Source organism: Squalius cephalus (genome assembly GCF_949319135.1).
Source record: "Squalius cephalus genome assembly, chromosome: 14".
Taxonomy (NCBI): Eukaryota; Metazoa; Chordata; class Actinopteri; order Cypriniformes; family Leuciscidae; genus Squalius; species Squalius cephalus.
The window spans coordinates 9,996,298-10,019,920 of record NC_137135.1 but is presented as its reverse complement, the minus strand read 5'-3'; the positions used below and the strand labels follow the sequence as shown (position 1 = coordinate 10,019,920).

The 23,623-nt window shown below is 37.3% G+C and overlaps 2 protein-coding genes across 3 annotated transcripts in view; one reads left to right on the top strand and one right to left on the bottom strand.

The window, feature by feature from the left end:
- il1rapl2 (interleukin 1 receptor accessory protein-like 2) overlaps nt 1-23,623 on the bottom strand; it is a 579,732-nt gene that overhangs the window by 180,571 nt on the left and 375,538 nt on the right. The window lies entirely within an intron of this gene.
- LOC307170864 (uncharacterized protein) lies at nt 1,385-7,579 on the top strand (the record flags this gene model as incomplete). The annotated part of the gene is made up of 5 exons (XM_079892175.1): nt 1,385-1,491; nt 4,675-4,787; nt 4,926-5,164; nt 5,775-6,381; nt 6,580-7,579. 5 exons carry the CDS (start codon nt 1,385-1,387, stop codon nt 7,377-7,379), a joined length of 1,866 nt encoding a protein of 621 aa, XP_079748301.1. The 3' UTR covers nt 7,380-7,579.

Below are 23,623 nucleotides of genomic sequence, written 5' to 3'. Positions count from 1 at the left end.
ACAACAGATTAGTATAGAAAGCTAAAGAGAGATAACAGGGCTGAATCAAATCACTTAAAGATTTTATTCAAGAAGTGTCTTATAATGAAAAATGCATGAGTAACTTGAACACAATGTGTTCTGACAGTAAGAGCATTTACTGCTCAATGCTTTAGAGTTAAATGCTGGTAAATATAATTTATGAAATTATTCAAACTAACTTTAGCTGGACAATAACTTTATCCTAGAGCTGTTGTAAAGCCTAAACAATCTGTTATGGTAATTTCCTATTGTCTCTGTAAAGCTGCTTTGAAACAATATTCATATTGTTAAAAGCACTATATAAATGAAGGTGACTTGACTTGACTTGACTATGAATTCAAAGTCTGTAAACATTCTAACTGATGTAGTTATATGGTATATGAAGTAATTGACAACTTTTAAATAAAATCTGTCATTATTTACATATATTCTTTTCAGTCTTAAAGCTGAAATTAACAGAAGATTTATAATGTTCTTCTCTACAACAATGATGTTTTACAGTACTAAAGATATGTAAATTCATCAGTTGAATATAACCAAACAGCACAAGTTTATGTAAACAAAATTATGAGAGAATACACAAGAAAGATCGCAACACAATGATTTATGTGTACTACAGAGGAAAATAATAATAATAAAGAAAAAAATGTCTACTTTTGTAAATTAATGGATATATATAGCACATTCTTTCAAATATTTTAAACATTTGTTTTACTTTAGTGAATTATGAGTAAATTTTGCATAAATTAAAGCGGCACTATGCAGTTTTGGCAATTTCTTCGCTGTTGTCTTGCTTTTTGCTCGCAGGTTTATCTATAGAGCTCCCCCTACAGCTTCGGAATAGATATTTGACAACACTATCGTAAAAACTAGTTGGCGACTCTCCCCCTTCCCATCTTCTCCCTCTGGTCATGTGCGTTTGTTTTCAAAGAAGCTGGCGAACGCACGGAGCCATGTCCACTGAGGTATGTATGATACACAGAAGGCTAGCATATGAATGTATGTGTGCAGTGCCGTAAAGCAATTCGTTACATCGCGAGACCTGATATCACAGGATACTTCCTGATGCTGAGGGTTTTTCCGCTCACAGGCGCTAGGGGGAAGCGAGACGGCCACCATTCAACCCGAAAAAAGTCATATAATCATTCCAATGACTCCGAAGCTGTTCAGTTAAGGTAAATTAAGCTAAAAAAAAACTGCATTGTTCCCCTTTAAGTGTTCATTTACTACACAAATGTTTCTTCGACTAAGGCCAGAAACTCTAACTGGCTATTGCAGCAGAAGCCTAAACAGGTACTTATGATGAACGGTAACAAGCATAAGAAACAGACAGCACTGTATCCTACCTCCTGCTGTACGCTACATGGCTTCATACGGCTCGGTCACTCTTCAGTCTACACGTGGATTAGACACAGACCTCACACCGGCCACTCAACACAGGGCTGCACAGCCACAATATTTCAAAGGCAGGTAAGTGCCCTCAGCTTTCCCAACAGGAAATGGATAAATCTGTATACAAACCCAATATCCCAGCAGGATCTGAGTGCGAGCGGGAAGCTGAGAGAGCTGCTTCATTTACCACATTCTTCTCTTTGGTTTGAGAAACAATCGCTTGCTATGAAACAAGTCTCTAAACACACTTTTAACCTGTTAACACAACAAATTCGGTGGAATGTATACAGGCATAACAAATGGTTTACTTGGATTTTTAACACTGTAAAGATGAATTTATAATTGATGACAATATCCCTCCCTGTTTCCATCAATTTAACTCTTCACATTAATTTGTCATTTTCTATTGATTTTATGCATACAATCAAACACATGTGTTTTAAGAGTTTCAACTCGGTTTTCTTCAGGTAAAACAAAGAGTAAGCTGTATCTTTAACCAGTTCAACTGTAACCATTTTGAAATCCCTTGAAACTGTAAAAAAAAACAAAAAAAAAAAAAAAAAAAAACACAAGGGTAACACTTTACAATAAGGTTGTATTTGTTGTATTGTATATAAATGAATGCATTTGTTAACATGAACCATTAACCAGATGTCATGGAACAGAAGAATGCAAACACAGGTAAATTCCGAACTGAGTTTGAGTGACATAAGGGACTTGAGCAGGAGATAAACTGGATTGCAGATCAATATGGTGATACTGGCAGGAAAGTGACAGTTCTTATCTGTTGCAGGTGGTGATGATGAATGAATGAGAGAAAAAACAACATATGATATATATTTAAGAAAGATCAAGAGAGCTGTTTTCTCAAATATGAGCATGGTTTCATTGTGATATTAATTTTATATAAATTAAATCAATTACAATAAACAAGAAGTTAGTATTAAGTGACATACATTTTAGACACAATTTCAAACAAAGTTTTTGCTCTATTTCAGAAATAAAAAAAGTGTGCATATAGCAGAACTGTTGTGCGTTTCCGAACAACTCACAGCGGTGTTTCATTGCTGAATGAATTAGCTGCTTTGAAATGAAACGGTTGAATAAATGATTCTGTGACTCACTCATTAAGTGATTGAAGTGATCAAGGAGTCTGCCATTTTACGGGTTGTCTCAATCATAAAATTCTCCGCCCCCTAAAAAGTCCCACAATGTACTGTGAAAACCAGGGAGCATCGATGCCCACTATGTTCCCTTTACAGAAGTTCTGAAGCACAAAACAAAAATCATGCGAGCCAACTGAATACACAAAATGACATGTGATAGATGTTTGAAAAAAGCAAACCATTATTTTATTTAATTTAGCATAAACACATTACTAGACAGCTACTGAACATATTTGTTGTCTGAACAAAAATGTTGTCATGTCACCATCAGTGCCACAATCTTTACCAGTGCCTGAATTCTACACGATATGCTGATTCACAACCTAGGGAGCAAGGGAACTGATTGAGACGTGCCATGAATCTTTTTCAGTGGAGAGTTACCACTTTTTTAAAATTGTCTTTATTAAATCTCCTTCCTGTCATGTTTTTTTTTTCTGCTCTTGTATTGCCTTCGTGTTATAGAAATGCTGTGATTAGATTCACACATACACCTCCTCGCACTGCAAGTTTTTGAAGTGTAAACTAAAACCGCGAACTTGTGAAAATGGTGACGTCACGCACATGCATATTACGAGCTCAGTCTATAGGCACGTAGTGTTTCTTTACAAAGTGACATCAACAACTACAAAACAATATTACAAAACTTTACAAAAAATCGTATCAAATTTGCAAAATGTGAGAGGCCACAAACATGATGATTAAAAACTCATTGATTTAACAGTTTTGGGTAACACTTTATATCGATGGTCCCTTTTGAACATTCTGTTGAATATAAGTTTGCTACTGCATGTCAGCTAACTCACATTAGAGTATTAGTAGACTGTCTGCTTAAATCTGCTAACAATTTATTGTGATGATTCTCCAACAGACATTCTACTGACTATAAGTAGCCTAACTTTGCAAGTACATGTCAACTTATTCTAACCCTAACCCTACCAGTCTACTAATACTCTACTAACACTCTAATAAGAGTTGGTAGACATGTAAGTGTAACATTACTTGTTATAGTCAACAGAATGTGTTAAAGGGACTATCAAAATAAAGTGGAGCCCAGTTTTGATCCTATAGTTGTAATGGGTGCAAAGAGATGAGGCCAAATGCAATCACAACTTTAAAAACAAAAGGCAAAAAACAGATAATCCAAACCAGAAAACCATGCAAATAGTCCACATGAGAAAACAGGAACATAATCCAGGGAACAAGAAGGGGAAAAAACAGGAACATTCAGGAACCCTCAGCCCAGTACACAAATACAATCAGATAATGACTAACAAAACATGACTGAAAAGCACAAGCTTAAATGCACAGAGAAATCAGACATAATTAATGACAGGTAACTAATGGTCAGCAGGACCAGCGGTCAGCTTAAGAGGACGCACGGCAAGAGCGCGCTAGTGGTTTTTCAGAATACTCAGTTCTCCTGTTATTTCAGTGTTGTCTCAAGGTAAGACTATCTTCGATTCTCTGTTTATTTTGCATTTTTAACTTCACATAATTCTGTATTTTATTTAGACGCCTTGCAACATTAATCAACGGCCGCACGTGGAAATTATTATTATTATTGCAGTTCTAATAGCACTTAAGTATTGACTCCTAGCAGTTTCGATTTGCCCCATTTTCGCTTTATTGACTTAATTGGCCGACTGAGACAGCTGTCCTCACTCAAGCAGTGATAGCATTATATCTATATCTATGTAATTTGCGCACTGTCGCGGATGCGTCAGCGGAAGCGTTCAGCTCTCGTGTTCAGCCTCCTCGTGTTAAGACCGACTCGGGTAAAGACCATCGACTCTACCTGTGCGACTCCACCAAACAAGGACACCAGAAAGGCACTTAAGTATCTCCTTCTCCCTTTCCCTTCCCACTTTTTTTTCGTATTTCTCACCTTACTCAACATGTGCTTTCAATACATTCCTGTTATCTCTCGGCAACGCCCTTTCATCACGCGCAAAATGCAGTGCAATACTGCTAATCTGCGTCCCATTCTCTCATCCTCACACACACCTCTCTCTCTTTCCGTGGGTCTATGGAATTGTCAGTCAGCAGTCAATAAAGCTGACTTTATTCCAGCCTTTGCATCTCATTCTACTCTTAGTATCTTGTGCTTGACTGAGACCTGGATTCGTCCAGAAGACTCAGCAACCCCTGCTGCTCCCTCTAGCAATTTCTCCTTCTCTCACTCCCCTCGCCAGTCTGGGAGGGGTGGGGGTACAGGGCTTCTCATTTCTAACAATTGGAAATACTCAGCACTCTCTTGTCTATGCAACAACAACTCATTTGAATATCATGCTATTACACTTACAACTCCCAATAAGATCCACATTGTAGTCATTTATCGCCCCCCAGGTCAGCTGGGTAACTTCGTAGAGGAGCTGGATGTGCTGCTGTCCTCTTTCCCTGAGGACGGCACCCCACTTCTAGTCTTCGGTGACTTCAACATCCATCTCGAAAAGCCGCACGCAACAGACTTCATCTCTCTCCTAGCCTCTTTCGATCTCAAACGACTCATCACCACAGGTACTCACAAATCAGGTAACCAACTGGACCTGGTTTACACACGCAACTGCATCACAGACAACATCTTGGTGAGACCTCTCCATGTCTCAGATCACTTCCTCATTACTTTCAGTCTACATCTCTCTACCCCTGCACCACCAACCCCCCCACCATTCACTTTCAGGCGAAACCTGCGCTCACTTTCTCCCTCCCATCTTTCCTCTGCCGTGTCATCTTCCGTTCCCCCACCCTCACAATTCTCATCTCTGGATGTGAATACCGCAACGGATACCTTATGCTCCACTCTAACCTCTTTTCTAGACAATATCTGCCCTCTCTCCTCCAGGCCAGCACGCGCTACTCCCTCCAACCTGGTTGTCTGAGGTTCTTCGTGAACACCGGACCGAACTCAGGGCAGCAGAGAGGAAATGGCGCAAATCAAAAGACATATCTGACCTGAGTATGTATAAATCTCTCCTCTCTTCCTTTTCTGGTGATGTTCATGCTGCAAAATCTTCCTACTTCCACAACAAGATCAACAACTCCTCCAACACACGATCACTCTTCAAGACATTCAACTCTCTCCTCTGTCCACCTCCACCACCACCCACCTCCTGCTTAACTGCTGACGACTTTGCAAACTTCTTCACCAACAAAACAACAACTATCAGCAGTCAGTTCTCAGCTCCACACACACAGGAACCCAGACCGACCCCTTCCACAGCCAGTCACCCTCTCCCCTCCTTCTCTCCGCTAACCGAGGAAGAAGTATCTACACTTCTCCTCTCCAGTCATCCTACCACCTGCCCTCTTGACCCCATCCCCTCACACCTTCTACAAGCCATCTCTCCCACACTTCTCCCAGCACTCACACACATCATCAACTCATCCCTCCATACTGGCACCTTCCCTACAGCATTCAAGCAGGCTCGGGTTACTCCACTGCTTAAAAAACCAATGCTAAACACATCATTTGTAGACAATTACAGACCTATCTCTCTCCTACCATTCATTGCGAAAACACTTGAAAGAGCTGTTTTCAACCAAGTAACATCCTTCTTGTCTCTAAACAACCAGCTGGATGTCAACCAATCTGGCTTCAAGAAAGGGCATTCAACTGAGACTGCACTACTGTCAGTCACAGAAGCCCTACGGATCGCAAAAGCTGCTTCCAAATCTTCAGTCCTCATTCTCCTGGATCTGTCTGCTGCCTTCGACACTGTGAATCATCAGATCCTTCTGCCCAGCCTCTCATCACTGGGCATCACAGGAACTTCCCTCCACTGGTTTGAGTCCTATCTCACAGGTAGGTCCTTCAGGGTCGCATGGAGAGGCGAGGTATCCAGATCTCATCAACTGACCACAGGTGTTCCTCAGGGCTCAGTGCTGGGACCGCTCCTTTTCTCCATCTACACCACATCACTGGGACACGTCATACAAGCACACGGCTTCTCCTACCACTGCTATGCTGATGACACACAGCTCTTCCTCTCATTTCAACCAGATGATCCCACAGTAGCTGCACGGATCTCAAGCTGTCTGGCGGACATCTCGACATGGATGAAGGAACATCACCTGCAGCTCAACCTGGCAAAGACTGAGCTTCTCGTCCTCCCTGCCAATCCGTCTCTACAGCACGACTTCACTATCCAGCTAGATTCATCATCAATCACCCCATCAAGGTCGGTCAGAAATCTTGGAGTAACGTTTGATGACCAGCTGACCTTCACAGATCACATTTCAAAGATAGCTCGATCATGCAGGTTTGCAATGCACAACATCAGGAAGATCAGGCCTTTCCTAACTGAGCATGCAACACAACTTCTCGTCCAGGCCCTGGTCATCTCTAGGCTTGACTACTGCAATGCTCTTCTGGCTGGACTTCCATCATGTGCAACCAAACCTCTACAGATGATCCAGAACGCTGCAGCTCGTCTTGTCTTCAAAGAGCCCAAGAGGGCCCACGTCACTCCTCTGTTCATCTCTCTGCACTGGCTACCTCTCGCTGCTCGCATCACTTTCAAGGCATTGACGCTTGCTTACAGATCTATCACAGGCTCAGCTCCCTCCTACTTTCACTCACTCCTACGAGTCTACATCCCTACCAGAAGCCTACGATCGGTCAACGAGCGACGTCTCGCGGTACCATCACAGAGAGCCACAAAATCACTTTCCAGAGCATTCTCATTCACAGTTCCATGCTGGTGGAACGCTCTCCCCACCCTCATCCGGAATGCAGAATCCCTGACAACCTTCAAAAGACAGCTGAAAACCCATCTCTTCCGTGAGCACGTAACCTCATAAAAAAAATTAAAAAAAAACTTTCCCTCTAAAACCTCACTTCTCGGGCTTATGCTACTCTGAATAATGCCTGAACTTCGTATCTTGAGCACTTCTTGCGCTGTTTTTGTTTTTGCCTCTTCATGATGACTCGCTTAATCTAGTCCTAACTTGTAAGTCGCTTTGGATAAAAGCGTCTGCTAAATGACTAAATGTAAATGTAAATGTAATGACGATAACTATAGAAACTAACAGAGAAACACCAAATGCAGGAAGGGATCACAAAAACAATGAGAACTGAAAATACACTTCATTCAACATAGTCCATCCAAAACAAAAGACACAAACACCGGGATCGTAACAATAGTGTGACTGGAGTTTGTGAATGTGACCAAGACAGCAGACCACACGCTAACAGATTCCCGACTGTGAACATAGGGTATCTCTCGCGGTCAAACGTGACTTTAGGGTAAACAAACATGGCGGACAAGGGGCAAGAAGAAATGGCGATAATAATGTTTGGACAAAAATTTGCGTAAAAAATAAAGAAAAAGGTTTGGATGAAGTCGTGTTAGGCTTCCGTCTTTCATCAGCTCGCTTTCTGATTTGGAATTGTTTCATTCCACATGACAATCTACAGAGTGTGTGTGTACATTTGTCCTCGGGGTTTCCATACACAAAAGAAATATATATGAAATATATTTTCAGAATATATTTTGAAATATATTTTTGGAATATATGCAAATATTCGAAATTGGCCCAATAAATATATTTTAGTTAAATATATGTAAATATATTTTTTTATTTTTTTGAAAATATATTTTAGTTAAATATGTGAATATATTTATATGTCAATATATTTACTAACAACTTATATGTTCATATATGTTTTAACTTTTGCAAATTGTTTCATTTGAAATATATTTTGAAATTTAAAAAGTTAACATTTTCACAAACAACCAACACATTTTAAATTTATTTTTTAAATGTAAGTACAGTATTTATTATAGCTGTGTGTCATAATACAGTAGTGAAATATGGTAGCCTACTGTTGAGCATAGGGGAAAAGGTAGAGGAATTACTATGATCAAAATACATTTTCGACCCTTCTTTAGCAAGCTAAACATTTTATGACCATATATTTTGTCATATATTTTACATTACATGTTATAAATGTAAATATATTTCACACTTAACATAATATATTTTTGTTATATTTCAGAATATATTTCAAAATGATAAATATAAGTGAACAACAATGCAAATATATTTCAATGTATTTGGAATTTATGCCACATATATTTTTGACACCTTAAAATATATTTCAATATTTTTTTTTTCTGTATGGGTTCCCCCCACACAACAGGGTTTCTGACTGTAAATTTTCAACACATTCACATGATAATCTGTAGAACCATCAAGATAATCTGGACTTTACCTAGGATTGTCAGAAGGGGAGAATCGGGACCAAAATAGGCCCGATTATCTTGTAGTGTTAAATCAGTTAAATCAGACTGCCCTATAAATACTTTAGTTTAAACATGCACATGTGAACAGCCTTCACATACAGTAGTTCCTTTTCAGTCAGTCAGGTTCAACATTACGTCAGAACGACTGATGAGTTGGGATTTCATCTGAGAGCGAGTGGGAGGAGTTCCTGAGTCCCTGGTGGGAGTTCCTCCAGCACCCTCAGGAGTCAGACGTGGCAGAGACGTCCAACGGTAGGACTAGCACTCATAAGTATGCCCAGTTGGTCAGCCCCTGTGCTGGGCTAGGTGCCCATATGTTGAGATTCCCCTTCGGGCAAACACCCCATACAGAAAAAAAAAAATATTGAAATATATTTTAAAGTGTCAAAAATATATGTGGCATATATTCCAAATACATTGAAATATATTTGCATTGTTGTTCACTTATATTTATCATTTTGAAATATATTCTGAAATATAACAAAAATATATGATGTTAAGTGTGAAATATATTTACATTTATAACATGTAATGTAAAATATATGACATAATATATGGTCATAAAATGTTTAGCTTGCTAAAGAAGGGTCGAAAATGTATTTTGATCATAGTAATTCCTCTACCTTTATATACACAACAGTAGGCTACCATATTTCTAGGGCTGTAATCAACCAAAGAAAATCTTGGTCGACTGAAGTCCTGAAATTTTCGACTAAAAATCGACTAAAAATGACGTTAGGAAAAAAAGCGTTAAATTAATTAGCTGCGCACTGTGCGCAGTACTTGGTAGCCTTTTTGTCCGCCTAAATGAATTATAAATAAACATAAAAAACTAGTAGGTTATTTGCAGTATATTAAATCGTTTTTGACCTTATTATTTTGCACTGAAATGAGTCTGACACACGAGTCTGTCGGCTCTGACAGCGTTGCATCACGTGCACCTGCAATATCTAGTGATGTATGTCTCGAGACCGGTCTTGTCACGGCCTTGACGGTCTTTGGTCTTGGTCTTGTCTTCGTCTCGGACCTCTCGGTCTTGTCTAGGTCTCGCTGTCTCAGACCGACATAGTGGTCGGGGGATTTAGCAATACAATACTAAAATATCCACGACGACACAACGTTCGACAATGCAACATTATTATCCGCAACGGAACGGATTGAAGCGCGCGTCCGAGTCAAGACAGTGCTGCGTGTGCGTGAGCCATGAGAAAACACTTTATCCGCGCCACTGATCGCAGCGGCAACGAGCACTTTGATCACTTGATTTAAAAAACACATATCAGTGACATGATGGGTTTTAACTTCATTTAGGAGATTTTGGGTAACTGCACAACTGACAGATGACTTTGAGCGCACCGCCAACGGTGTGTGTGTGTGTGTGTGTAACCATAGCGACAAAACGACCAACTTTCGGATCCTGCACTTAAGCCTATAATTTCGTTTTTAAAAATTTAATTATGTATTTAAAAGTTGCAGAATGGATTAATTTGGAGACTCCGAAATCGGCAGAGATAGGCAGGCATTTGCTTAGATGAATTTGTGTCTTTGATATCTGTGTGTGTGTGTTGTTTGATTACAGTATTGTATTTAAGATGGTGTTAGACTAAATAAATGGTCTTTTAAATATCATCTGCATATCTCCGTTGTGTTGACTAAACATTAGACCTAATCCAAGTTTATAATTGTGTATCTTTAATTTGATGTTACAATTTCATCTACAAATTAAGAATAATTTCAATTGGTTACATATTTCTCATTCTTTAGACAGTTGTTGGAGGAGCAAGATGGTGTTGGAGGTGTTTGATGTTTTGTCAGATGAACCAGTCAGTACCAGTCATGTCAGTCCTCAACGGTACACAAAAGTTAAAGGGGTCATGAACTGGATTGTTTTATTATTTTATAATGTTGCCTGGGGTGCCCTTATAATGTTAGTATGATTTTTACATAAAAAATTGTCATAATTTATAAATAAAAGCCATTTTTCCAAGCCTGATTTCTGCCTCAGATTTGAACGCTCCGTTTTAAGGGGCGTGTCTGCTGTGAGACTGCAGTGCAAACGCCCACTGCTGTGATTGGCTGACATGCTTGCAATGAAATAGCTAGTATTACAGGAACTCTCTCGAAAACTTTTACTACGTTTTTACTATTACAGCTATCGAGATTAACAAATCGTGAAAAGTATCATTTAAAGCATTATTTTTAAATCTATTCCATCACATGAAAGGTTGCAGCATGATGAGCACTGAGCAGATGACAGACAGTCTGTTGATCGCGTGAATAAAGATCTTATCATTGCAACGCAATTTTTGCACTCTCACAAATGCTTACACCAAATCACAATGCAAACACGATGTGAGTACACAGTAAGAGCTTCGTTGTGTAGTGTAACAGTGTCATTATTTCATCACGAGTTTGGTGAGTGTCCAGATTAGCTCTCGCGGCTCACGCTGTGCTGTTTGATTGACAGCTTGGGCGAAAGGGATCGTTCTTTGATCGCTTTCTGTAGGCTATATAATTTAATAACAGTTTAAAAAAAGATTATTTTCATAATACTACGAGAAATTATGTGAAGTTGATCGTTTAGCACCGATGCATAAACAGTATTGAACAATTTTAAGAGAAATATCTGAACTTGAATAATTACACCGAAATCACTGGTCGCAGATCAGGCATTAGAATACACATGGTTACTTACATGTTGCTGGCAGATCCGTGTCGGGAAATTGTGATTGACTGATTTAATAAAGTTTAACCATGCTGGAATCCGAAGGAAGCTTATGCAGACTGCCTTCTTCCACAAACAGGCACTGCACAATATTTAGTCAACAGCATGTTTATTGCTTGTAAGTAGCTCGATCCGGTAGCAATTATCATGTCGTCCTATGTTATTTAGCATGTTTGTGCGAATCGGTGGGCGGGGCTAAACAGGCCGTGTTGAAGTAGGCGTTGATCTTCTTTTGTGGAGGCGGTGTTTTATCCTCTTTGACGTCATCGTTCCCCACTTTGAAAAACGAGTCGTTTGCTGAGCCTGATGTCTATAAAAGCTTTTATTGGACTAACAAGGTAGTTTTCAGTTCTGAAACTTACAGGATATTATTATAGTATGATGATCTCTTATATGTCAAAAGCTCAAGGAAACTTTGATTTCTCAGTTCGTCACCCCTTTAAGGGATTCTCAATCCTCTAATAGTGCAGTAACAGCCGTCATGCAATTGCTACACATAGGCCTAGTTGATCTCACCCAGTCTGCAAAAACATTTACAGTGAGCTCACAGTCACACACATGACATGGTCTGTCTCTGTATTGTTCTGCCTGTGTAGTTGAAGTAATACCGTCTAATATGTATTGAATGTAGCCTAAACTGCGACTGAACCCTAGTATGCTGCTGTTCTTGAATTCATACAAGTTATTGCTTAGCTTCAACACTAATTTTTTTTTTTTTTTTTCTCCGGTCTCGACTTGGTCTCGGTTTTGGTCTCGACTTGGTCTTGGTCTTGACTTGGTCTGTCTTGGTCTTGGTCTTGGTCTTGTCTTGGTCTCGATACCCTCTGGTCTTGGTAGTGTCTTGGTCTCGGTTTAGGCGGTCTTGACTACAAGTCTAGCAATATCAGAGCCTATGATTTACGAAAATAGTGACATCATCACACAAGCACTTTTGAGGAATATGCAACATAATTTAGACAATTGTTTTGTCATATGTATTATAATAACTGATTTCAGCGGGTGTATATATATATATATATACACCCGCTGTGTATATATATATACACAGCGGGTGAAATACCCTTACGAAAAAAAAGTATACTTCAAGTTCATTTTATGAAGTATACTTGAGTAATGTTCAAGTATATTTTTAAGTATACTTTATGTACTGTAGTAAGTATACTAATGTCAATATGTACTAGTAGTAAACTTGTAAGTGTACTATTTTAATACCGCTTGGTACTAAATTGGCCCACTTGAAGTATATAAAAGTATATGTTTAAGTGTACTATAAGTGTAACAGTAGTAAACTTTAAGTGCACATCTAGTTCATAATTACGTTTCTCATTTGTACTGCAAGTGAACTTATGGGTATTACTAGTAGTTCACTATTTTAATACTTGTAGCAACTTTGAAGTATACTCTCAGTAAACTACTAGTTTAGTAGTTTTATACTACAAGTTTACTGAGAGTACACTAAAAGAAAACTTTCTAGCATACTTGCGGTATAAAACTACTAAAACTAGTAGTTTACTGAGAGTACACTAAAAGAGCAAAATTATATATAAATGGTAAACTATTAGTATGATGTTAAGTTCACTTAAAGAAAACTTGTAGTATAAAACTACTAAACTAGTAGTTTTCTTTTAACGTACTCTCAGTAAACTACTAGTTGAGTAGTTTTATACTACAAGTTTTCTTTAAGTGAACTTAACATCATACTTATAGTTTACCATTTATATATTATTTTTGCTTTTAGTGTACCCTCAGTAAACTACTAGTTTAGTAGTTTTATACTACAAGTTTTCTTTAAATGAACTTAACATTATACTTATAGTTTACTATTTATATACAATTTTTGCAGTTGCAGTAGGCCTATACTACTATGTTCAAATGTTATTTTTTATACTTGAAAAATACCTTTAACTCTACTTTAATTTTAAAAACATTTTATTAGCTTGCATCCTTTTTATCAACAATTGAATGTCGGTAAGTTTCATAAAGAAAGGCAACATTTTAAACAAAATAGTTGAGAAAATCACATTTTTGTCAAAGACTACACGCCTTGATCAGATTCAGAACGATGATCAAAACACAGATGGAGTAGATCGAGTCCGACACCCCCACAGCTTCACAGTCGTTTTCTCTTCATGGTTTACGCTTCATTTCATTTGGAAACATTAAGCAGTTTTGATTTACAAGCTGTTTAATGTTTGATGATCACATTATTTTACATTTGAGTGAGCAATCTTCTATTGCTTGTTTCAGCTTCTTCTTCTCCTGTATTTTGATCCGGAGATTCTGTACTAGAAGATGTGTCATAGCGCCCCCTACCGTATAACAGTGAAAACATGGGTAGCTGGAAAATTCAGGCAATGGTGGGGAAAAGTTGAATTAAAGTAAATTCCTATGTACACCAGTGGACTAAAATCCAGATACGCAGAATTAGAAACATATCTTTTTTTATATAAATATTTTAATCAATATTTTCAAACAAAGTTTCATAAGACTGTATATGAAAAACAATGTAAAAAAAGTATATTTAATAGGCTACTCGATCAAAAGAGTTAACACAACTACAAGCCAAGTATACTTTGAATAATTAAACTTTTAAGTATATCTCGATCAAAAGATTGAGTACAAGTATAGGCCAAATTTGGACTTTTCTCTCAGTATAAGTCAAGTACACTTAAAGTAAGTGTAATCAAGTATATTTTTGAGAAGTATATAAAATGTAGACTGAAAGTATGCTTTCTTCTTTTTAGTTGAAAAGTATACTAATAGAACAATTGAATAAACTTATTTTCCATGCTTATTTTATTTGCTCTATAAGCTCTTCCACCCGAAAGTTTGTTACTATATAAAGCTGAACATGTTAGGCTAGTTTATAAGACGGTGTGTAATATTATGTTTTTAAAAAAGTATTTAATAAGCTACTCAATCAAAATAGTAAACACAAGCACAAGCCAAGAATACTTAGAATACTTAATTATACTTTTAAGTATATCTCGATCAACAAGTATAGGCCAAATATACTTAGACTTTTCTGTCAGTATAAGTCAAGTATACTTAAGTGGAATTTGAAGTATATTTCTGAGAAGTACATAAAGTATATTTCTGAGAAGTATATAAAAAGTAGACTGAAAGTATACTTTCTTATTTTTAGTTTAAAATAAGTATACTAATAGCACACTTGAATAAACTTCTTTTTCGTAAGGGTAAGTATTGAACACGTCACCATTTTTCTCAGTAAATATATTTCCAAAGGTGCTATTGAGATTAAATTTTCACCAGATGTTGGTAACAACCCAAGTAATCCATACATACAAAAAAAAAGTTCAGAAATTAAGTTATGTGTAATAATGTGAAATGACACAGGGAAAAAGTATTGAACACATGAAGAAAGGGAGTTCCAAAAAAGGCATGGAAAGCCAAGACAACAGCTGAAAACTATCAGTAATTAATATCGCCGGCGCGATAGGCTCGCTTTTTTTCAGTTCAGTTAAAAAGAAATTAATTTTGCTCTGTTGACTTTGATATTACAAGCAAGTTTCATACATCAATCGATTCTGTTAAATGTGTATTATTTTTGTGTATACTCACAATAAAAACAAAGTGTTGTGCTTTTTGCCAAATAAAGAAAAATAAACGTGATGCGAGTTCTGCCTTCTCTCTGTCAGTGAAGACCATTCTGAAACGCGTCCGAAAATGAACTGTAATCACTCAGCGAATACTCAGTCAAACAGGCATACAGACACACAGGCATGAAGCTTGAATTATCTTCTTTTAAATGAGGTAATTTATATAAAAAACAAATATTCTCATCTTGTGAAATCTTTATTAAAAGAGAACAATTCCAGTCGAGCTAATTAGAGCTCATTCAAATGTAATGTGAACACGCCCACGGAGAGCACGTGCTATTCAAACGCAAATTACTGAGGCAATCCAAGCAAACCTGTGAACGCCCCCATATCAGCTCGAGAAAACACAAGTTTAATCATTGTAGCCTACGTGTTTACACCATCTGGCAGCGCTGTGAGGAATAATAATAATGGAAAATCTACCTCAGAGTGCGGGTATTGCAGGAGAGAGAGTTTTTTTTTCCTTCTCAAGTTAATCGCGTTTCTGTGAATGAATGAACGGCAGCCGCAGAGATGCGCGCTGTTTACCACAGCTCGCAAAAAGGCAGTTTAAATTTAAATTGCGTCTCTGTGTGAATGAATGATGATGTTTTAGCAAACTGTATTGCTATACTGAGTTGAGTAAAAATCGACTGAAATATGTTGAAATAAAATGTAGGCTATTTGTAAGCAATGTATTAAACTGAAAATTAACATTTATATGCTCTAATATTTCATAAAAACAACGTTACAGTCAGGCGTTTCTCTTTGTGAATGAATGTTTCGGTTTTGGCAAACTGTATTGCTATACTGAGTAAAAATCGACTGAAATATGTTGAAATAAAATGTATTTGTATAAGCAACGTATTAAACTGCAAATTAACATTTATATTTCTTATAATAAAAATGAAAGACCTATGTTACAGACATATGAAAGACAACATTTCGTTGATTAGTTTTGGATAGATTATACATTTTTACTGTAAAATATCTGCCACCTCAAATAAGCTTTTGTTTGCCAATATTTGCTCATGTTAAATATAGTATGTTTTGTCAAAAATAAAGTAATCAAATAATCAATCAAATCCTTAACTTGAAATATGTATGATAAAATGTATACTTTAGTTTTTACAAAGAAAGATTACACTTGAATTGTTGTTGTAATTGTAACCTTTTTAATAAAAAAATATATTTACAAGGTAGATGTAAACAAACTATTAAAAGGTAAATATAAGCCTTTTCTTTAAATAATTTTTATTGTGTTTTATTAGTGACAAATTTGGGGAGAGGATAAATATTCCAAAACTGAAAATACAGTATGAGAATTAACTGCACAATTACTAGACATGTTTTCCTTGGATATTATAGGCCAAATTGCAAGCACAATATGTGGAAAAATAAAAAAGAATTGAGATGCTTCCAACTGTTGCTCTTGCATTCTTGTGGCTCAGTGACTCACCTGAATGAATGGCTAATTAAGTATGCAGGCCCCATTGTCTCCTCAGGTGTGAACCACTAAATATGCATGATCGTTGACGCCCACTCCGCATATTGCCTTTCCAAACAGAAAGTGCTTTGCAAAATTCAAATCAATGTATTGTGTTATGTGAATGATAAGGCAGGGTGATTTTCACATCATTTTGAAGAAAAAGCACTAGGTGATGACATCCATTAGACAAAAGTCTTATTGGCACATATTTAGAATGTTTTATGGCCTTATTTCAGAAACTTTAGTTTTTAGTTTTTTCAATAACCACGCATAAACATTATTCTCTCAAAAATGCATTCTTGTTGCTCACATATTGCATTTCTAAGCTTCTGAATGTTCCAGTGAGCACTGTTGGGGCCATAATACGGAAGTGGAAAAACAATCATTTCGCCATAAATTTGCCTCAACCAGGTGCTCCTCGCAAGATTTCTGACAGAGGAGTGAAAAGAATAATCAGAAGGGTTGTCCAAGAGCCAAGGATCACTTGTGGAGAGCTTCAACAATTAGCAGGGTACTGTTCTCAAAGAAAACAGTAAGTAATGCACTCCACCACCATGGCCTGTATGCATGCTCACCAAGCAAGACTCCATTGCTGAAAAAAAAAAGCATGTTGAAGCTCGTTTAAAGTTTGCTGCACAACATTTGGAAAAGCCAGTGAAATACTGGGAGAATATAGTGTGGTCAGATGAGAGCAAAATTGAACTGTTTGGATGCCATAATACACACCATGTTTGGAGGAGAAATGGCACTGCAAATTACCCTAAAAACACCATACCAACAGTGAAGTTTGGAGGTGGGAACATCATGGTGTGGGGCTGCTTTTCAGCAAATGGTACTGGCAAACTTCACATAATTGAAGGAAGGATGAATGGGCAAATTTACCGAGACATTCTTGACAAAAATCTGCTGCCATCTACCAGGATGATGAAGATGAAACGAGGGTGGAAATTTCAGCAAGACGATGATCCCAAACACACAGCCAAGGAAACTCTCAATTGGTTTTGAAGAAAGAAAATAAAGCTGCTAGGATGGCCCAGCCAATCACCTGACTTAAATCCCATTGAAAATCTATGGAAAGAACTGAAGATCAAGATTCATAGAAGAGGCCCACGGAACCTTCAAGATTTGAAGACTGTTTGTGTGGAAGAATGGGCCAAAATCACACCAGAGCAATGCATGCGACTAGTTTCTCCATAAAGAAACTACCAACATTACCAACAATGTTGGTCATTACCAACAAAGGCTTTTGTACAAAGTATTAAATAAATATCAGTAAGCGTGTTCAATACTTTTTCCCTGTGTCATTTCACATTATTACACATAACTTAATTTCTGAACTTATTTGTTTTGGTTTCTTTGTATGTATGGATTACTTGGGTTGTTACCAACATCTGGTTAAAATTTCATGTCATAGCACCTTTGGAAATATATTTACTGAGAAAAATGGTGACGTGTTCATTACTTATTTTACCCGCTGTATTCACTTAGTACAGTACAATTTAAATATATTTATTTTTCACCTGGGTATATTGCTTGTATGTTTCAAAGACACTCATAATGAATTTGTAATGTATTTGTAACACAAATAAAGTACACTTTAATATCCCTAATCAAGCATATAATTAGTCCCTACACAGGCATATACTTAAAGAATACTAAGTATACTTAAAGTTGTTCCAATTTAGTACACAAAAGTACTTTAAATACACTTAAAGTTATGCTTTACTATTTAATTACTACTAAAATATACTTAGTACAAAATTAGTTGTTTCAAAATAACACACTTCAGTATGTGTGAAATTACATACTGAAGTTACTAATCATTAACACATTTGAAGTATAATGATAATTAGTCTGGCTGCATGTATACTTGGCATTTTTTGTTTGTTTTTTCACCAGGGTAGGCTTATGTCCCCACCATGTTTTGCCAAACTGCGGCTTTGTCCCCACCACTATTTGTAAGCCATTGAAAAAACAGCTTGCGATACCCATGAACAACACACATCTCCAATCCCCCATTCTTCATAGTTTCATTCATACATGTAAAACATGAAATACATCTGCGCCAGACTCGTTTGGTGATCGGCAGGCTGATTTGATCTGATGACGCAGTACAGTAAAACCACTGCCGCATACAGATGTGTTGTGAGTAACCAGCAAAATTGTTGAGAAATAACACAGAGGCTATGTCCTAAATAATACATACATATTAAAGAATTAGGCTTCTGCTTATATAGTTCTATGCTTCTAGCAACCTTTTCAGGCCAGCCCTTAAAGGAAATCAGTATGAAAGGCTATTTGATTGCTCTATGCTCTATGCTCATTTACATTTATAGAGTTTGCACAGATTCCCTTTACACACTCAATATTGCATAGAAATTGTAATTATTTATCTAAAATATCGTGCTGTCACCTGGCTCAAGTTACCAAGCAAGCACAATGATTGACGGCATCAGACAAATACTTTTTATTCATTTGAATTCACTAATCATTTTGGAATTATGTCTTAACAAATAAGATATTCTGCTTCGGGCACATCCTTAGTGTTATAGATACACAGTTGCAGGACTAGAAATTCCAAACACCCAGTTAACTGAAAAAATATGTTACTAAAAATGGACTATAATGTTGTCTGTAAACGCATGTAAAGGATTAAAAACACTATTATCTGTTGTTTACTGCTGTTGTCAGTGGCCTTTCAATCCCATTTTCTCATTGTAAACAGCAGTGGGGCGATAGAGTGACCCGTCTGGGTAACCCGCATGATTCAGCTGCCCCAGGGAGCACAGATGATTCAATCATCCTGTTCCACCTACACAGCAGCATGATGGAGAGATGTCAGCCTAGGTCTCAGCAGCATTTGTTTGGCTGTCTAGATTTCATTTAACACCTGTTCATGGTCCGCTGTGGTTGGTCTTTGCAGGGACTGGTTCCTATGTAGCATGAGACTGTCGGTCTGAACCGCCTATAAAGTGTCTGCTGTTCTCAATCAAAAAATCATTTAATTCACAAGGATCTTGCTGAGTGAGTAGAACAAAATTCTTTGTTGCGGGGTCACTTATACCTTATGCCCCTGGGTTCCCATTAACCGACAGGTTACACTTTAGGTTGTCACTCCTGGTCCAAGGTCCATTTCATTAGTTACTAACATAGTGTCTTGTTCCTTCATTTTGGAAATTGGGGTTATGTGTACATCTTAAATATTTTAATCTTGCTTTCTATCTCCTACTCTCTGTTTGCTGGTGAGAGAAACCCCACTCCAAGCACAGAGAGAGAGAGAGAGAGAGAGAGAGAGAGAGAGAGAGAGAGAGAGAGAGAGAGAGAGAGAGAGAGAGAGAGAGAGAGAGAGAGAGAGAGAGAGAGAGAAGAAAACAAAACACATTTCATTTGCCTGGCCAATCAGATTAGACACACTAGGGGACTAAAGATATTATGGTCATATATATTAAAGTTGAATAAATATTATATCCAACTTTATTTGCATACAGTATACTCTCTCATTAAGGCCCAGGGGTGCGTTCTCCGATAACGTTGTCTCTTAGCGCGCTACGAAGACTCAAAAGGTACACCTTAACTACAGGTATACCTTTCCTACGTGTGTTCTCCGAACTATACCTTAGGATGTTGCTTAAGGTAAACCTTCTTAAGTTCGACCTTAGCAGGCGCTGTCCATGGTGGAGGCGCTGAATAGGTTGATATCGATGCCTCGATGATCGATTGTGCGCTCTTTCCTTCACAGCGGTATAGGTAAAGTATTGAGAAAACAATGTTCTTTATAAAGAAGCGTTTTAGAAATAGTACAAACTGCATTTATCGGGGCTCATTGAAATATGTAAATGCAGAAATAAATATGAGTATGTGTTTATAATTTAGCAAGTGTGCAATCCCAAACCCTCACGGCCATAAGTGTGTTAATGTTCTCCACAACGTATGCTGATTATCCACCAGCCATGTAGTTGACATACACTAACTGGCTCCGCGGACGGCGCCGTCTTTGATTTAAAACAAGTACTCGCTGTCTCGCTGCCATAGCTATAAAGTTTGTGCAACTCATCTTTCTTTATATAGACTCCTAAGCCTTTTCTGTCAAATGGTTCGCCAGCTGATGTGCCTTAGGATAGTAATTAAAAAAGCTAACAACCATTAGTGTATGGAAACTTTATTAATGAAAACACTTCCATACACTGGGTGTAGGCTATAACAACTTAAGTATTTTATGTGTAAAATTTTAAAGTAAAGTAAAAATGTAATTTTAATTCTAAATCAGATTTTATATTAAATGTTCATATAAAATTTTCTATGTGTAATTAAACTGCGATGTAAAAAAGCTTTTTGCGTAGTGGTGGCCACTAGCGGTATGAACCGTCAGCAGCGATAAGGTATAGCTAAGAGCACTCCAGACCAACCTTACGAACATATGACTTACAGAAGGTATACTTAACTAAGAAGGTTTCGGAAACCACGTATTAACGATAAGGTACTTCTTAAGGTACAACTTAAGAACGACGTAGCGTTAAGGTAGCTTCGGAGAACGCACCCCAGCTCTTTATGTGGATTGGATATAAGTATGTCCAATATGATCATACATACAGTACATCAGGGATCTCCAACACTGCTCCTGCAGAGCTAACTTCCAGCAGACTTCAGTTCCGTCCCTGCTCCAACACACTTGCCTCTAAATTTCAAGTAAACCTGAAAACCTAGAACCAATTTTTGTGCCCTTCCCTCACTAACTTCCCTCTGTCTTACGTTGCACGAGTGCCCACTACTAGCGGAACCCTTGCAATGTGTTTAATTGGAACACGCTAAGCTTTGATCACTGGGAATCTGCAATGGAGCCGATTTATTATTTATAGTTTTTTTGTCCATTATGAATTTGTTTATGCACCATTCTATAGGCCTGTATGTATGCTTGGGCTATTAAAAATTAAATATAAACAAGTATTAAATATTAATATATATTATTATATTTATATTAAATATAAAATATAAAAAAATACACAAATGAAAATTATAACAATACATTAAACCAGGGGTATTCAATTAAAGTTACAAGAGGTCCAGTCACTATATGTACTTCCCAGCAGAGGTCCGGACAATACCTTTTTGTAACAGTTATAAGTTTCCAGCGGGGCAGCGGTAGTACTTTGTTAAAGAAAACATCCTAAACACTCAAAATAGACATCAAAGATTATAATCTTGGGCCCAGAGAGCCAAAGCAGTGATGTCTAAGAATTTTTGCCAATATTTAGAAAAAAATATTGACTAACACTGCAATAAATTATATCTATGAAAAAAATATTTATACGCGATACAAAGGACTGCACGCTAACCATTACCATAGTAAACATGGTAAATATGACCGCTTGAAGAAATCAGACATATCATAAAGTCTATCACAATCATGTTTTTATTTGATCTGTCAGTACGTCTCGTCTCTTACCGGACTGTCTGATATCCATATTTAGCTACGCATAGCCTATCATAAAATATAAAGCAACTTTTTTTTGGGAGCTTCCTCTGTTTCTCTGACTGAAAATATAACTGTATTGGGAGAGAGTGCTAAAGTTCCTCAGGTTGTATTTTTGGTGGCATATTTGTAGAAATTATCTTTCTTTCTAAATGTGATGTAAATATATCCTGTAACAAATAAACAGAAACAGACGCGTCTGAATAAGTTAGTGTGTCCTCTTTCTTTTGTGAAATTACGGTAAACCACTTCATTTCTGTGTGACCAATGTGCAATTTTGACAATTTAATTCACTGTGATCAATGTATCACTTTTTATTGTAAACCTTTGGTAAAACATCGATGATTGGGTTTTAAATCTTTAAGTAAACAACAAAAATACCAGCAAACAGTCGCTTTTATCATGTTTATTTTGCGATCCTGCTAGTTTCCAGTGATTTCTTTCTGATTAGTTTTCTGAAAAAACTTCCATTTGTTGGTGAAAATATGGGTTTGTGTGACGTTGTTCCAGAGAGGCGTGTTGCGGGCGTGTTTTAAGTGAAGCGCTGTGGAGCTTCTGGCCTGACAGTGGAACCGCAGCATGGTTTTGGGCTCGGTGCTACAGGCCCGGGGCTTTTAGCCCAGCACGGCCCTGTTTAGAGCCCAGGCTCGCACTGGCCCGACAGTGGAAACGCGGCTATTGTAACGTTTAATACTGAGGAGGACTCTAGCCTAAAGACACATCCTCACTAAGATGCAGCCTTCCGTTGCAAGCAGGGTTGGAGACCTCTGCATAGATAGTATATACTGCAGCAAATCTCAACTGCTTGATTGCTTGTATTGTTGCAAAATATAAACTATATTACCGCCCAGCTCTAATCTGAAAAATGAAATTATGAGACATGAAGATATAAACATACAAATCATGATTTTGTCTAATCCTGGAATTTATTTTTATTTTTACAGTTGGTAAAATAGTTGGTAAAAAATCATGAGATTGGGCTGGCAATAAATAATAACTAGTAGTAAGAAATAGCTGACAAAAATGTAATTATTGAAAAATAATGCACATCAGGTAATGATCCTCATTGCGTCATGATTATAATGCAACATTACTTTCTTTCTATAGTACAGAACAATATTCTTGCATATCATTTTAATTTTAGTACAAAGGCTTTAGCTTTTTCTATTCAGTTATTGAAGAGAGTGGGATTATTGTTACTGATTTAAAATAACATCTGCATAATTCCCCAATGGAACAGAAAGGTTTTTACTGTGTACCTTAAATGCAGTGCACATGTCTGATAAGGTTAGACTTCAACCACAAATAAATCCAATGCTTTGAGGGCAGTTCTGTCTGAGACACACTTGAATCATAGTGAAGATTTGAAAACTGGATGCAAATGCTGCAATGGCTGTCATGTAGCTGGAGGTATATCTCAAAGCTACCACAGATGTCTTGAGTGGAACTGTGCATGAGAAGAATCTCTGCAAATGAGCTTTAATGTTTCTCTTCAACACTCTCTCAAGCATCTATG